At 58.4% G+C, this 12,701-nt stretch overlaps 1 protein-coding gene across 1 annotated transcript; it reads right to left on the reverse strand.

Moving 5' to 3' along the window:
* Window positions 1-7,648: 7,648 nt before the first annotated feature.
* LOC112912068 (antigen-presenting glycoprotein CD1d) lies at window positions 7,649-12,157 on the reverse strand. Its single transcript, XM_025988802.2, has 5 exons — window positions 11,600-12,157; window positions 11,231-11,509; window positions 10,589-10,867; window positions 9,590-9,692; window positions 7,649-9,492 (listed from the first exon to the last, which is right to left on the reverse strand). Exons 1-5 carry the CDS (start codon window positions 11,613-11,615, stop codon window positions 9,471-9,473), a joined length of 699 nt encoding a protein of 232 aa, XP_025844587.2. The 5' UTR covers window positions 11,616-12,157; the 3' UTR covers window positions 7,649-9,470.
* Between the last annotated feature and the right edge of the window lie 544 nt (window positions 12,158-12,701).

Here is a 12,701-nt window from a genome sequence, read left to right on the forward strand (position 1 = left end):
ATGATGTTCTACATTGTACATAGATACCATGGGGTCTTGATAATTCAGCTCTTTTACTCCTAACTCTGGGAAACGAACTAGGAGTGGTGGAAGGGGAGGTGGGCGGGGGGTGGGGGTGACTGGGTGACAGACACTGAGGGGGGCACTTGACGGGATGAGCACTGGGTGTTATTCTGTATGTTGGCAAATTGAACACCAATAACAATAAGTTTATTAAAAAAATAATAATTCAGCTCTTTTGCTTTGTTTTTATTTCTAAGAACATGCAATCTTTTTCCAGTGCAGGGCTGCTGAAGTGAGGAGGTGACTGCTCAGATTGTCTTAAGTATAACATGAACGTTAGCCTAGGCAAGTGTTTAAAATTGGCCTTGCCTTTCAACCGTCCTGTCCTCCCAGAGCTACAGTGGTTCCCGCCAAGTCTGATTTCTTTGGTCTCATCAATATTCAATCCTGGAGCCTGGCAGGAGTTGGACACGTTTCATCTTTTGAGACAAGGATAAAATCACAAGAAGACGTGAGACTAGACTCTTTTCTATTTGACGGTCCCACCCGCACTTCCCCTTTTCTCAGCACAAGGAGACTGGGAAGCTAGGGAGAATTTTTAGGTCAAGTAAATTATTGCTGCATTTGAGAGTCTCGAGACCCCAGCACCCCAGCCCGCCCCCGACATTGCTTCCTCGTCTCTCTGAACGCTGCCAAGCTTTCTTCTCCAATGTTGCTTCCTTCGTCACGGGTAAGGTGACCTCTCTCTGAAGATCAGTCCGTTGGGCGTTTTCTTGCTTCCACATCTCTTCAATAGCTTCCTAGATAAATACCCCTTTTATAATGTCTAATTCTTACTGTTATGATGGTAACAAGGATCTTCCACCTCCTTTCCGATCCCAGTCAGAAAGCTGCTCATCATGTTTGCAGCGTATCCAAGTTGCAAAAAAAAAAAAAAAAAAAAAAAAAAAGGATAGTGTCTTCGTTTTCTTTTTTTTTTCCTAGGACTGCTCTGGTTCACCTCCGGCTTCTATCTGTTTGATGAAAAGAAAGGAAAGAAAGAACGCAGTCACATATAAAACTCAGCGTGGCGTCGAGGATTCCATTTTTCTGTCATGAACTTAGGAGCTCCCCTCGAGAGGATCGCAGAGCTTCCCAAGGGCTGCGGCTCCGTCGGGGGTGACAGCCAACAGTCAAAATGGTGCAGAGTCTCTGGAGAGTACTGGGTGCTGTCAGGGTCGCAGCCCGCTGTCCCCCTGTTGCTTTGAGCCACCCCGTGTTACCGTAAACCGTCATCCTGTTGCTCCCCACTGGGGTGCCCCCCCCCGGAGGCACGGTAGTTTAGGTTCCCTTAGGGAATGGAAAGCTGGCCAAGGAGCCACAGCACATCGGCGGTTCGTCGCTTCCTGTCGCACCCTGGTGTTTGAGTCCCTCTTAGCTTCACACATGTGTGAGTCGTCATCCCCGTGAAGAAAGGAAGGTGAAGTTAAGAGAAAGAAGTTGAATTCTCATGACGCTGCCGGGACCCAGCCAAGTGGATGGCGACAGACCGCGTGGCTTCGTCGGTGGCGGCCACCCAGCCACCCCCGGCCCGCCGAGCCCAGGAGGCCGCGGTCACCAGCACAGTGGCCACCTCCCGCCCGTCGCACTGGCCCTGCTCCCAGGGACACGAGGCCACACGGCTATGCCGCCCTGTCCTCCTACAGAGAAACCACCGTCCCCTTCCCAGGCCTGGCCCTGCGCTCGGGGTGCCTACACCGGTGGCACTTCACGGGAAGCCCACATCCCCACCCTCCTCGTGGGTCCCCCTTGGCACCTACCTGGGGACGTCAATCTTCTGACACAAGTCAACTTCGGTTTTGCTTCGGCCGCCGAACTCTGTGGTCGGGCTGTCCCAGCCCAGGACCCCCCGATCCCAGACTGGTGCCTGCGTGGTGCTCGCCTCGGGGAGCCCACGGCCTCCTGCACCCTTCTCTGCGGAACCGCATTCGCCTGCAGCCTCTGGGCTGCTTCCTTCACTTTCCCAAAATACAGTCTCAGGGGTGCATCTGTGGGGCGAGACGTCTATGGTTTCTTCCTGTGACGAGACCTTGTCCAAGAGCTTTCCCAAGGGCTCTTCTGAAAAATCACGTCTAGTCTCCTCCCGGCTGCCAGTCTGCAGAGAAAGCCAGCTCCTTGTACCCAACCTGCGGTCCCATGACAACTATGACGCTGGTTATTTCTTTTTATGGTTATTACCCAATTCAGGTTGGCTCTTTATGAGTTACCCGCGAGTCTTTGCCCCGTTACTCTTGGAGCTCTGAGCTGCTTCTTATAAATGAATAAGAGACATTTCCCATTATTAACACTGTGCAAGGCCATCTGTGATTTAATATAGATATTTTCCCCAATCTGTCTCCTGCCATACAAAATTCTAATTTTTTAAATTTATATTTAAATTTATATTTATAAATATATTTTATTTATATATTTAAAATAAAATGTATATTTTATTTTATAGTTTACTTGTTCCTATTTTGGTAAAAAAAAAAAAGACTTCAAAACTTCCGTGTTTAATATATCTGGAATTTATTTACGTTGCGAGGGAGATTTCCAATATTACGGTTTTCCTAGACGGAGAGCCAGTGCCCTCATTGATCACACTTCTGCAGTGACAGGAACTCTCTCCTTTCCCTGCCTTCCTCTTTTACTCCTCTATACTCTGGTTTCTCTTCAGATTGCATAAATCTTTTGCCTATTTTACTCCTCTACTCAACTATTGCTCAATTTTATCACCAGAGTCCTTTCTTCTTAGCCTTTCATGATTTGATTAGATTTTCTCCGAAACACGTCTGACACAAAACATAGCATTCATTTAAGGTATGTAACATTTCAATTCGATATGTTTGTATATTGTAATACGATTGCCATTGTACCAATAATTAGCACCTCTTTCATGTCACAAAATTAATAGCTTTTTAGTGGTTGGAATAATTAAAAGCTAGAGTCTTAGCCAGTTTGATGATTTGTATTCGCTCTACTGTAGTTAGAATCTCTGTCCAGGTTCACATCCGTCCTGTCCCCCCACACACACCCCACTGCCCATGACCGTAGTATTTTGATGACACTGCTTCTGAGTTTTAACATTTAGTACTGCAGATCCCATACTCACACCATTTTTTTTCACATTTTTGGCTATTTTAATACCAAGAATGTCATTTACCTTACACAACTTGGGGATTGATATTTGATTATTTTAACTCTTCTAAACCAAGAACAGACCGTATGTTTCCATTCATTCAGAACGTGTCTTTTGACCCTCAGAGGATTCTGTGCCTTTTCTTCATTTGGGGTCTGTACCATTTTTGTGAAAACTATTCTTAAGAATTTTATAATTCTGTCATTTTTTGAATAGACTATTTATTCCCATTTTCACTTCTAGTTGGTTATTGCTAATAGAGAGAATAGCTTTTTTTTTTTAATAAACTTATTTTTTATTGGAGTTCAATTTGCCAACATATAGCACCCAGTGCTCATCCTGTCAAGTGCCCCCCTCAGTGCCCATCACCCAGTCACCCCCACCCCCCGCCCGCCTCCCCTTCCACTACCCCTTGTTCGTTTCCCAGAGTTAGGAGTCTCTCACGTTCTGTTTCCCTCTCTGATATTTTCACTCATTTTTACTCCTTTCCCCTTTATTCCCTTTCACTATTGTTTATATTCCCCAAATGAATGAGACCATGTAATGTTTGTCCTTCTCCGATTGACTTACTTCACTCAGCATAATTCCCTCCAGTTCCATCCACGTTGAAGCAAATGGTGGGTATTTGTCGTTTCTAATGGCTGAGGAATATTCCATTGTACACATAGACCACAGCTTCTTGATCCATCATCTTTCAATGGACACAGAGGCCCCTTCCACAGTTTGGCTATTGTGGATATTGCTGCCGTGAACATCGGGGTGCAGGTGTCCGGGTGTTTTGCTGCATCTGCATCTTTGGGGTAAATCCCCAGCAGTGCAATTGCTGGGTTGTAGGGTGGGTCTATTTTTAACTCTTTGAGGAACCTCCACACAGTTTTCCAGAGTGGCTGCACCAGTTCACATTCCCACCAACAGTGCAGGAGGGTTCCCCGTTCTCCACATTGTTGCTTGGGTTTTCCATGTATGAAAGGTCTTACCATCTGCGGGAAGAGCTAAGCTTAGCTCTTCTTGTCACATCTATAGAGGACACAAGTGTCCCTCTGCCTTGCCAGCTAGGTCTCGGTCTCGAGAAAAGAGGACTTCTGCTTGGTTTTCCAAAGGCCATGAGGCCGGCAAGACATCTCAACTCAGGGCTCCTCACGGCTCACCCGGCCTGGCCCGGGCCTCCCAGCACATTCTCTGTGTCGGGCGCTTTTTGGTTGCGCAGCAAGAAACCGGCCCCACTTCCCGTTTCTCCTTTGCCAGCACCACGACCTTAAACGTCTGAAGTGCAGCGCAGGGCGTGCGACTCTGCACCCTCCAAAATGCGCTCCCTGGGAGTGGGCTCTACATTTCTAAGGTGAAACTGCCCCCAGGCCAGCGCCATCCCGGAGCTGTCAGGCCTTGATGTGGCTGGCGCTGCTGAAATCTGGAATCCGAGATCCAGGCCGCGGATGTGACTTCCCACTTCCCTCCATTTCAAGCTAGAGCTCTGGAATTCACAGAAACTAATCTTCTCAGGAAGCTCTGACCAGGCTGCTTTCCCCCTTGGGTTCCTCTGCCTGCAGCTGCTGCGTGTCCGCAAGCAAACGAGGCTTCCCTCGGAGGCCTCTTTCACACGGAGCGCATCGTAACCCACGGGGATGTCCGTGTCCATCCCGACATCAGACACACTGTCCAGCACGGGCCCGGCGGGGGGCTCAACATTCTCTGGCTCAGGGCTGGGGGTCATCCCTGACACGGCTGCAGACAATGCTTCGCAACCCGCAGGTGGCAGATGTACGTGTTCGACTGCAGGTTGAGCGCACAGCACTTTGCTTGGCGTCCATGCTCGACCTCTAACTTCTAGGTCTGAGCCTCACTCCTCTCGGGGGCGGGGGGGGTGGTGAGGGACACAGAACCTCAGCTTTCCCCGGTCTCTGCCGCGGTTCCCGGAGTCCTGACCCGAATCCAACGGCCCCCGGTGCTTGTCCCCTGAGCCACGCAGATAAGCGAGGCTCAAACGTTTGCCTCGCTTCCCGCATCGCCTCTCAGATCCGGTGTCCGTCCTGACCTTTCGGTGCCACAGTCACGAGCATGTGTCACGGCTTCCCCGCTCCACCGCCCAGGACTGCCCCCTGGTCACTCTCCCCGGGGCCTGCTGCCGCCCTGGCACACGTGTCACGGGCAGCTAGAGCCCTCACACACACCTTGCTCTGGCTTGCAAAGATCTTCCGGTCTAACCTGCCACGTCCTACACCGTCTGCCATCACTGAACCTTCGGCCACGTAACCTGGGGTTCCTGTCTCCCCGTTCTGCGACATTCTTCCCCGGGGCATGCAGGAAAGCGCGGGCACCTCATGTACATGGGTAAGAATGAAAAATAAAATTTCAAGGAAAGGAATGAAGACATGTGTTCAAACGTGGAATATTATCCAGATACATAACTTCAGAATTTAAAAAAAAAAAAAAAAGGAGTTTGGGCCCACAAAGTTTTTGCGCTTGTGGTTATTTATTTATTTATTTATTTGTAGGGTTGTTTTGTTTTGTTTTGTTTTGTTTTGTTTGGTGCTTGTGTTTTAAATGTCCCTGGCCATCTAGGAACAGGGGTGCACTCAAGGTGGGGAGCCCGCAGGGTCGAGACACCAAGCACAAGCCCCAGGGCTGTGCCGCACAAAGGCCAGGTGGAAGGGTCCAGCTTAGCAGGGGTGGACGTGTGTCCGCTGATAGACGTGAGGGGAAAGCCCCTCACCCCGTGAGCCAGAAGGAGGAAGATGTGGGTGGGACTCATTCCGAGATAATCCTGACTTTCCCAGGGAAATAGAAAAGACGGTCAGGTGCAGGGTGAAAAGCCAAGGGACTAAATGTAGAAGAGCCCTCTAGGGACGGTGCAGCAGGATCATAGAAGCACAGAAGCCCTAGGGAAAGCCAGCCCGAGTTGGAAACCGCAGCTGGAAGGCCCAGCCTCCCCGCGCAGTGCCCCACGGCAGCGGCCGCACTGAGCCAACGGGGCAGGGGGCACAGAAGCCGCGGGGAGACCGTCGGAGCGGGGGAGCCTGAGGAGCGGACGGCCGCGCGGGAGGGTCCCCGTGGCCTCTGCCTAACAGAGGCCCATCCCGGGGGGCGGTGCTCAGGAGCCGAGGCTGTGCTCACACAGCAAACGGTACATCCCCCGAAAGCCTGTGCCCCGTCATGCCTGCCCTGCTTGGTTAGTCACCGGGTAGCCCCCTAACCCCAGCATGGCCTGGCAGGGAAGCTCTGGGAGGGAAAGCCACGGCCTCACCGCGAAGCCCATCGACTCTGTGCCACAGACTTAAGAGCAAAGGTCAGATGGGGGACAGCCTCGGAGAGCGCGCCAAGGCCTCCGTATGGTCACAGACGCACCAGGGGCACCCACCCAAGTCCAGTTAGGAAGCAGAAACCACAGCATGAGCGAAACAGAGGGGGGTTAGTAGAATCGGTAAACATGATAAGACGGTAACTAAGATAAAAAGAAGACCCTATGGAAAACTGCAGGGCTGGGGGAGAATGTGCAAAGAGGCACGGCTGGAAAGGTGACCCTGCCCCTCCAGGGCTGGAGCGCAGGCGTCGTCAGAGCAGGTGGAGGCCGAGAGGGCCACACGCGGCCTGCAGTCGGTGCGCACGCTGGAGCAGTTCTGCAGACACGGCAGGGGCGCGAGCATAGGCCGGGCGAGGCCCTGCAGGCGGAGTGGGCTCCCGGACGGACCAACGGATGATGTGCCAGTGATCCTTGGGGGCGCCGGTGTCCATGCAGACAGGGCATGGGAAGGTTATGGCCCTGCTGAGGGCACAGGGCCGTGTCCAGGTGCTCTGGGCAGGCGGTGGGGCCGGCAGGGTGGGCACCTGCGCACCCATTGTGCGCTCCGGGCCGGGGGGGGGGGCGGAGGGGCCTGGTAAGGTGGGCACCCGTACACCCACTGTGCGCTCCAGGTGGGAGGATGGGCCTGGCAGGGCGGGCATCTGTGTACCCACTGTGCATTCCAGGTGGGAGGGGCCTGTCAGGGTGGGCATCCACACACCCACTGTGCGCTCCGGGTGGGAGGACGGGCCTGGCAGGGTGGGCACCCAGGCACCCACTGTGCGCTCCGGGTGGGAGGACGGGCCTGGCAGGGTGGGCACCCAGGCACCCACTGTGCGCTCCAGGTGGGAAGATGGGCTTGGCAGGGTGGGCACCCACGCCCCCTCTGTGCGCTCCACGGGGGCACCGTGGGCACCTACTCTCAGACCCACTGCGCTGGCCGGGACCTGGGGCAGCCCCTCCCTCCCTCGGGCAGGCCCCCCCCACCCCCGCCCCCACCCCCTGCGACTGCCCTGAGCTTGGCACTGCACTGAGTCTGAAGGAGTGAATTCCTCCACTGTCACCAAGCAGGATCCTGGCCAGACAAGGGTTTGGTGGGCAGTGGTAGGGTCGCAGAGAACGTCACCGCCCCTGCCCCCTCTCCAGCCTCTGCAGTGTATTCTCGGGGCTCCCTGAGATGCTCCAAGCCGAGGATTTGAAGACAAGGCAGATTTTCCCAGATACGGGACTTTATTTCCAGAAGAAAGTCAAGCTCCCTAAAAAGGAACCAGAGTCTCCCTCAACGCCTGCTGAAGCCTTTCCAAACCGATCTCAGAAGGGACTGGAACGCGCGGCCTGAGTGTGCACCGGCCACCAGGAGGGTCCGCAGCCTCTGCTGCGGGAGGAGGACGAGCCAACCGCCCGCCCGGGTCAGGTGGTACCAGGGATGGTAACAGGGTGTGTGGGGGGGTCCTTGTTTTTGTTTAAAGATTTTATTTATTCACGAGAGACAAAGGCCGAGACACAGGCAGAGGGAGAAGCAGGCTCCATGCAGGGAGCCCGACGCGGGACTCGATCCCGGGGCCCCGGGGTCACGCCCTGGGCTGCAGGCAGGCGCCCGCCCACGGAGCCTCCGGGCGCCCCCAGGCCCCTGTGGTGAAGGCGTTACACACCACACACTGGTCCGCATTTGCTCCCCACCCCCGGGAGGTCACCTGTCGTCGCCCGCTGGGTGCTGTGCCCAGATGCCAGGAAGGGGTGGCTTATACCCCGTTCTGCAGGCTGGGGGCCCAAGGCCGGGTGCCTGAGTCAGGATCCTGCTTCCACTCGACACAGGAGGACCCCACGGCCGTGGCCCTTGTTGGTTTGCCTCCACCTGCCCTTCCAGGAAGCCCCCCCCCCTCGACTAAGCCCAGGCCCGGGCGCCCACTAGCCGTTGGAGGAATCCATGGCACCGCATTCCCCAAAGCTGAGGCGCCGCGTCTGAACGTCAGAACCCCCCCGAAGGCCTGTTCAGACACACGTTCTGGGGGCCCCGCTCCCGTCCCTCACTTAGTAGGGCCGAGATGGGGTCCCGGTCAGGAGAAGGCAGCTGGGAACCAGGGCCCTGAGAGCGGGGAGGTCCTCGCCCACATCCAAGGCTCCACCTGCGGGCCCAGCGTACAAGAGGCCAAATATCCTAATTCTCTCCAGCAAACACTCTCCAAAGTTTAGCCCCACTTCCCGGAGACACTCGAGGGTCCCCAACTGGGCGGGACCAGCGCAGCCTCAGCCCAAGCCGACTCCTTCAGGACTCCCTTCCTCCAATCTCAACGAAGTGGCCGTTTGGGAAAAACCGCCCCACCCAGAGTAACTTTTTGTTTTGTTGTGTTTTTTCCTAACCCGCTCCCATTTCCCCTTCGCAAATCAGTTACAGCAAATAAACCCTGAGAAACCCCTGTTTCTCACAGCCTTTCTCTGAAAGAGGAACATGTTCCCCTTGATAAGGCCAGATTCGCAGAAGCAGCTGTGCCCCCGAACTACCAACCTGTCATTCAGGACCAGCTCTTTTCCAAAAGAGACCCGAACTCTGAGCCCGCCCGCGCCATCCGGGAGCCGCTCAGGGGAACGCGGCGCGGGGCACGCGTCTTGGAAGAGCTCGAGTGCGTGTGTTAAGGGGCTCGCGCGAGAAACCAGACATCCGCTCCCCTGGAAAATGTAGGCTCTTCCTCTATTCATGCGCCCCTTCCTCTCCGACTTCCTGGGGCACAAGCGCTTCCCAAATCGCGGCCGAGGGTGCCACCCCAACACCGACAGCCGCACACAGCCTCGCGCAGGGCTCCCTGCTTGCCCCCGGACCTTTGCACGCCCAGGTTTACAGAACCCCTTGCAGCTTATAAACTTGCAGTTTACTGAGAAAGAGCTTTGACCTTAGACTGTTAAAGGGCCATGATGCGAGCTGCCCTGTGAGTGTCCTGTGTCCCTGGGGCAGCCCTTCTTCACCCTCAGCCGCTGTGCCCACGTCCTGGGCCCTTGGGGTCCTGAGTCCCACACGGGCAGGTGCGGCGAGCACAGTCACAAGATGTCTTGATAGGAGCTGAGGATGTAGGGGGGAGAAGGCATTAAGGGGGCCGCGGGGGACGAGGCAACGGGGAGAGGCTGAGGGAAGGGGGGGTCAGGAAGGGGACACCTACCGGCGCGCCCTGAACCAGGCGGCTGAGCATCCAAGGCACCCAATCACCAGGAGGGACCCCAGCACGGCCACGGCGACCAGCCACGCGGAGGAGTGGCTCCCCCCTGCGTGGGGAATACAGGCTCTCACCCCGGGACCCCTCCCTATGCCCACGGGAGGGTGTTGCAGCGCTTCTCACCGCCTCCCCTCAGGGAGCGCCCACTCTGTTCCTCTGCAATCCAGGGAGCCCGTCTTGTCTCCGGGCCTGAGGGCCAGGACCCCGCGCTGGAGCACAAGGCGGGACCCCGCGCAAAGGAAGGACCCCGCGGCCAGGCCGACCTGGGTCAGCTCTTCCACTCCCCCCGCGGGACCAGGGCCAGCGGAACCGACCCAGCTCAGTGCCCGTCCCTTCAGCCCTAAACTCAGAAGAATGGCACCAGTTTCAAAGGAGCTGGGGACAAGGGGCCGCCAGGCGGGGCACAGTCAGGGAGCCCTCAACCCCACCTCTCTGGGGGAGGGACCCCTCCTGGGATTCTTTATTTGACACCTACTTCTGGACCTGCAAATTGTTTGGTCTCTTTTTTCTTAAATATGGGACATTTATCTCAACCCCCGCCCCTTTTTTTAAGATTTTATTTATTTGACAGAGAAAAAGAGAAAGAAAGAGAAAGAGAGAGCATGCACTAGCACAAGCGGGGGGGGGGGGTGGCAGCAGAGGGAGAGGGAGAAGCAGGCTCCCCACCAAGCAGGAGCCCCACGTGGGGCTGGATCCTACGATCCCATGACCTGAGCTGAAGGCAGACGCTCTGCCGACTGAGCCCCCACCCACGGTGGACGGCGCCCCATCCCGACCCTTCTCCCGTGCAGACTTGTTCCTCTATGTGGCTGCCCTCCTGGCGGGGAGCGGGCTCATCTTGGAAACTCCTCTGTCCTGTGTGTCCTAACCCACCTGTGGCCCAGGCCCCCCTGGATGCTCGCAGACCCCCTCCCCGTGCCCAGTGGGGCCCCAGCCCCTCCTCACCCCAGTGGAGGACAATGTCATGGCCCCCTAGACTGCTGTGCTTCACCCTGCAGGACAGGCCGGCCGCCTCCTGGGCCGCCACGTCCAGGGTCGCTTGGAGATACCACGTGCCGTCAGCATGGGGCAGGACGTCGCCTCGCCGGGTGCCCCGCTGCTCCTGCTCGCCCTGCATCCACGTCACCCGCACAGGCTTGGGGTGGAAGCCGGAGACGTGGCACGCCAGCCGCAGACGGCCAGGGCCGGGAGCGGGGCCCGCGGACAGCCAAGCCTCGGGTCGCACTGTGTCCAGCGAGGAAGGGGGGATCTCAAGGTGGCGACCCGCTGGGGGTGGAGGCCCTCCTGACTCTCCCTCACAGCGCCCCCATCCCAGGCTCCTGGGGGGGCCCTCCTCCGGGATCCCCTGCAGAACCTTGTAAGGTGTACTGCTCTAACTGTTCCTTGGTCTCTTCAGGCAGAGACCCTGCCTGACCCCCAGTGTTTACCTAATTCAGCTCCCGGGACCCCAGGAGGGCTGGGTGAGCGACTTCGGGATGAGTAAACACCCTCAGGCCCCCACCCCACTCCCCGGTGACCCCAGAGCTGTGAAGTCTGGCCCCAGCGCGCGTGCAGCGGGGTGCAGGCAGGGGTGAGGGGCAGGCTCACCTTGCTTCTCCAGTTCCCACCTCCCTGCCTCGAGCAGGCCTCTGACAAACGGGGGGCAGGTATCCTGGAGGAGCTCCCGCACCGTCCTCCTGGTCCCCTGGTCCTTGTTGAGCTCCTTGGTGGCCCTGTGCACCCAGCGCGGGGCCTGGGGCGCGGGCACCCAGTAAGACCCTTGGAAACTCAGGATCTCTTCCCCCTGGATGGCTGCGTGGAAGAAGTCCTCGGAGGTGTTCCCGGGGCGCACCTCACAGCCGGCGGACACCTGGATCTCCAAGGGGTCTGCGAGCAGGCGGGGCGGGGACCAGGTCAGGGCGCGGGTGCGGGTCAGGGGCCCGGGGAGGGGGCGGCCGCCGGGGCCCGGGGGCTCACAGCGCAGCTGCAGCATCTTCACGAGCTCCCGCACGTCCCGGGTGAAGCTGCGGCGGTACAGCCCCAGCTGCTCCTGCAGCGCGCGCCACCTCCCCGCGCCCCACACGCCGCGCGCCCAGGGCCGGAGGCAGCGGACGGCGTCCGAGCCGTTGCTCCAGCCGAAGGCCTGCAGCTCCCCGAGCCAAGCCTGCCCGTCCGTGCGCGCCCAGCTGCCGTTGGCGAACACCGACACCTGCAGGCAGCGCAGCCGGGCCGGGGACGGGGACGGGGACGGGGACGGGGACGGGGACGGGGACGGGGGCGCGGCGGGCGGCTCGCCGGCGCCCAGCGGCAGCCACGCGGCCCACAGCAGCCACCAGCCGCGCGGGATCCGCACCTGCGCCGCGGCCCGTCGGGGGCCCCGGGACCCTGGGGCTCCGGCGCCCCCCGCGCGCGCCGCCCCGCGCGCCCCCAGGGCTCCCCCGACCCGCGGGGCGACCCCCCCACCCAGCAGCGGCCGCGGAGCGCCCAGGGCACGGGCTGGGGAGCCCACCTCGCCGCCCTCCCCGCGGGACGGCCCCTCCGCCCCAGCCCTCCCCCGCACCCCCCAGGCCTCCTGCCACACTTAAAGCCGCTCCGGGCGCCCCCGGGACGCCCCTCCCCGTCCCCTCCTCCAATCTCCGTCCCGGCCCATCCTCCCCCAGAGCCCCAATCCCCGCCCCATCCGAGCCCACAAACTCCAAGGCCCCGCCCCATCCCCCACCCCAAGCTCCCATCCCCCACCCCATCCTCCCCCCTCAAGCTCCCAGTCTCCACCCCAAGCTTCCATCCTCCCCCCAAACTCCTGTCCCCCGCCCCCATCCTCCCCCTCCAACATCTGAATCCCCCGCCCCTCCAATCTCCTTGCCCCCACCTCACACCCCCCAATCTCATCAATATCGCCCTCAGTGTCCCCAGCCCCCCTTTCCCCCCATCCAGGCTCCTGTTTCCCTCCCGCTCACCCCCTGCCTCTCCACCTGCCCCCTCTCTGCTACAGCCCCTCCTCCGGTCACCCTCCAGATGTGAGCCTCTGCCCCAAAGGCCGAAAGCCCATTAAGACTGCACGGGGACAGCAGCGCCCCCA

The sequence above is a fragment of the Vulpes vulpes genome, chromosome 5 (assembly GCF_048418805.1).
Source record: "Vulpes vulpes isolate BD-2025 chromosome 5, VulVul3, whole genome shotgun sequence".
In the NCBI taxonomy this organism is placed as follows: Eukaryota; Metazoa; Chordata; class Mammalia; order Carnivora; family Canidae; genus Vulpes; species Vulpes vulpes.

Excerpts from the sequence above, each read along its gene's own strand:
- LOC112912068 (XM_025988802.2), bottom strand. Across the intron at positions 10,868-11,230 it reads GTGGGAACTGGAGAAGCAAG|TGCGACCCGAGGCTTGGCTG; the intron begins GTGAGCCTGCCC and ends CGCTGGACACAG. Across the intron at positions 9,693-10,588 it reads TGACATTGTCCTCCACTGGG|GGGGGAGCCACTCCTCCGCG; the intron begins GTGAGGAGGGGC and ends TTCCCCACGCAG.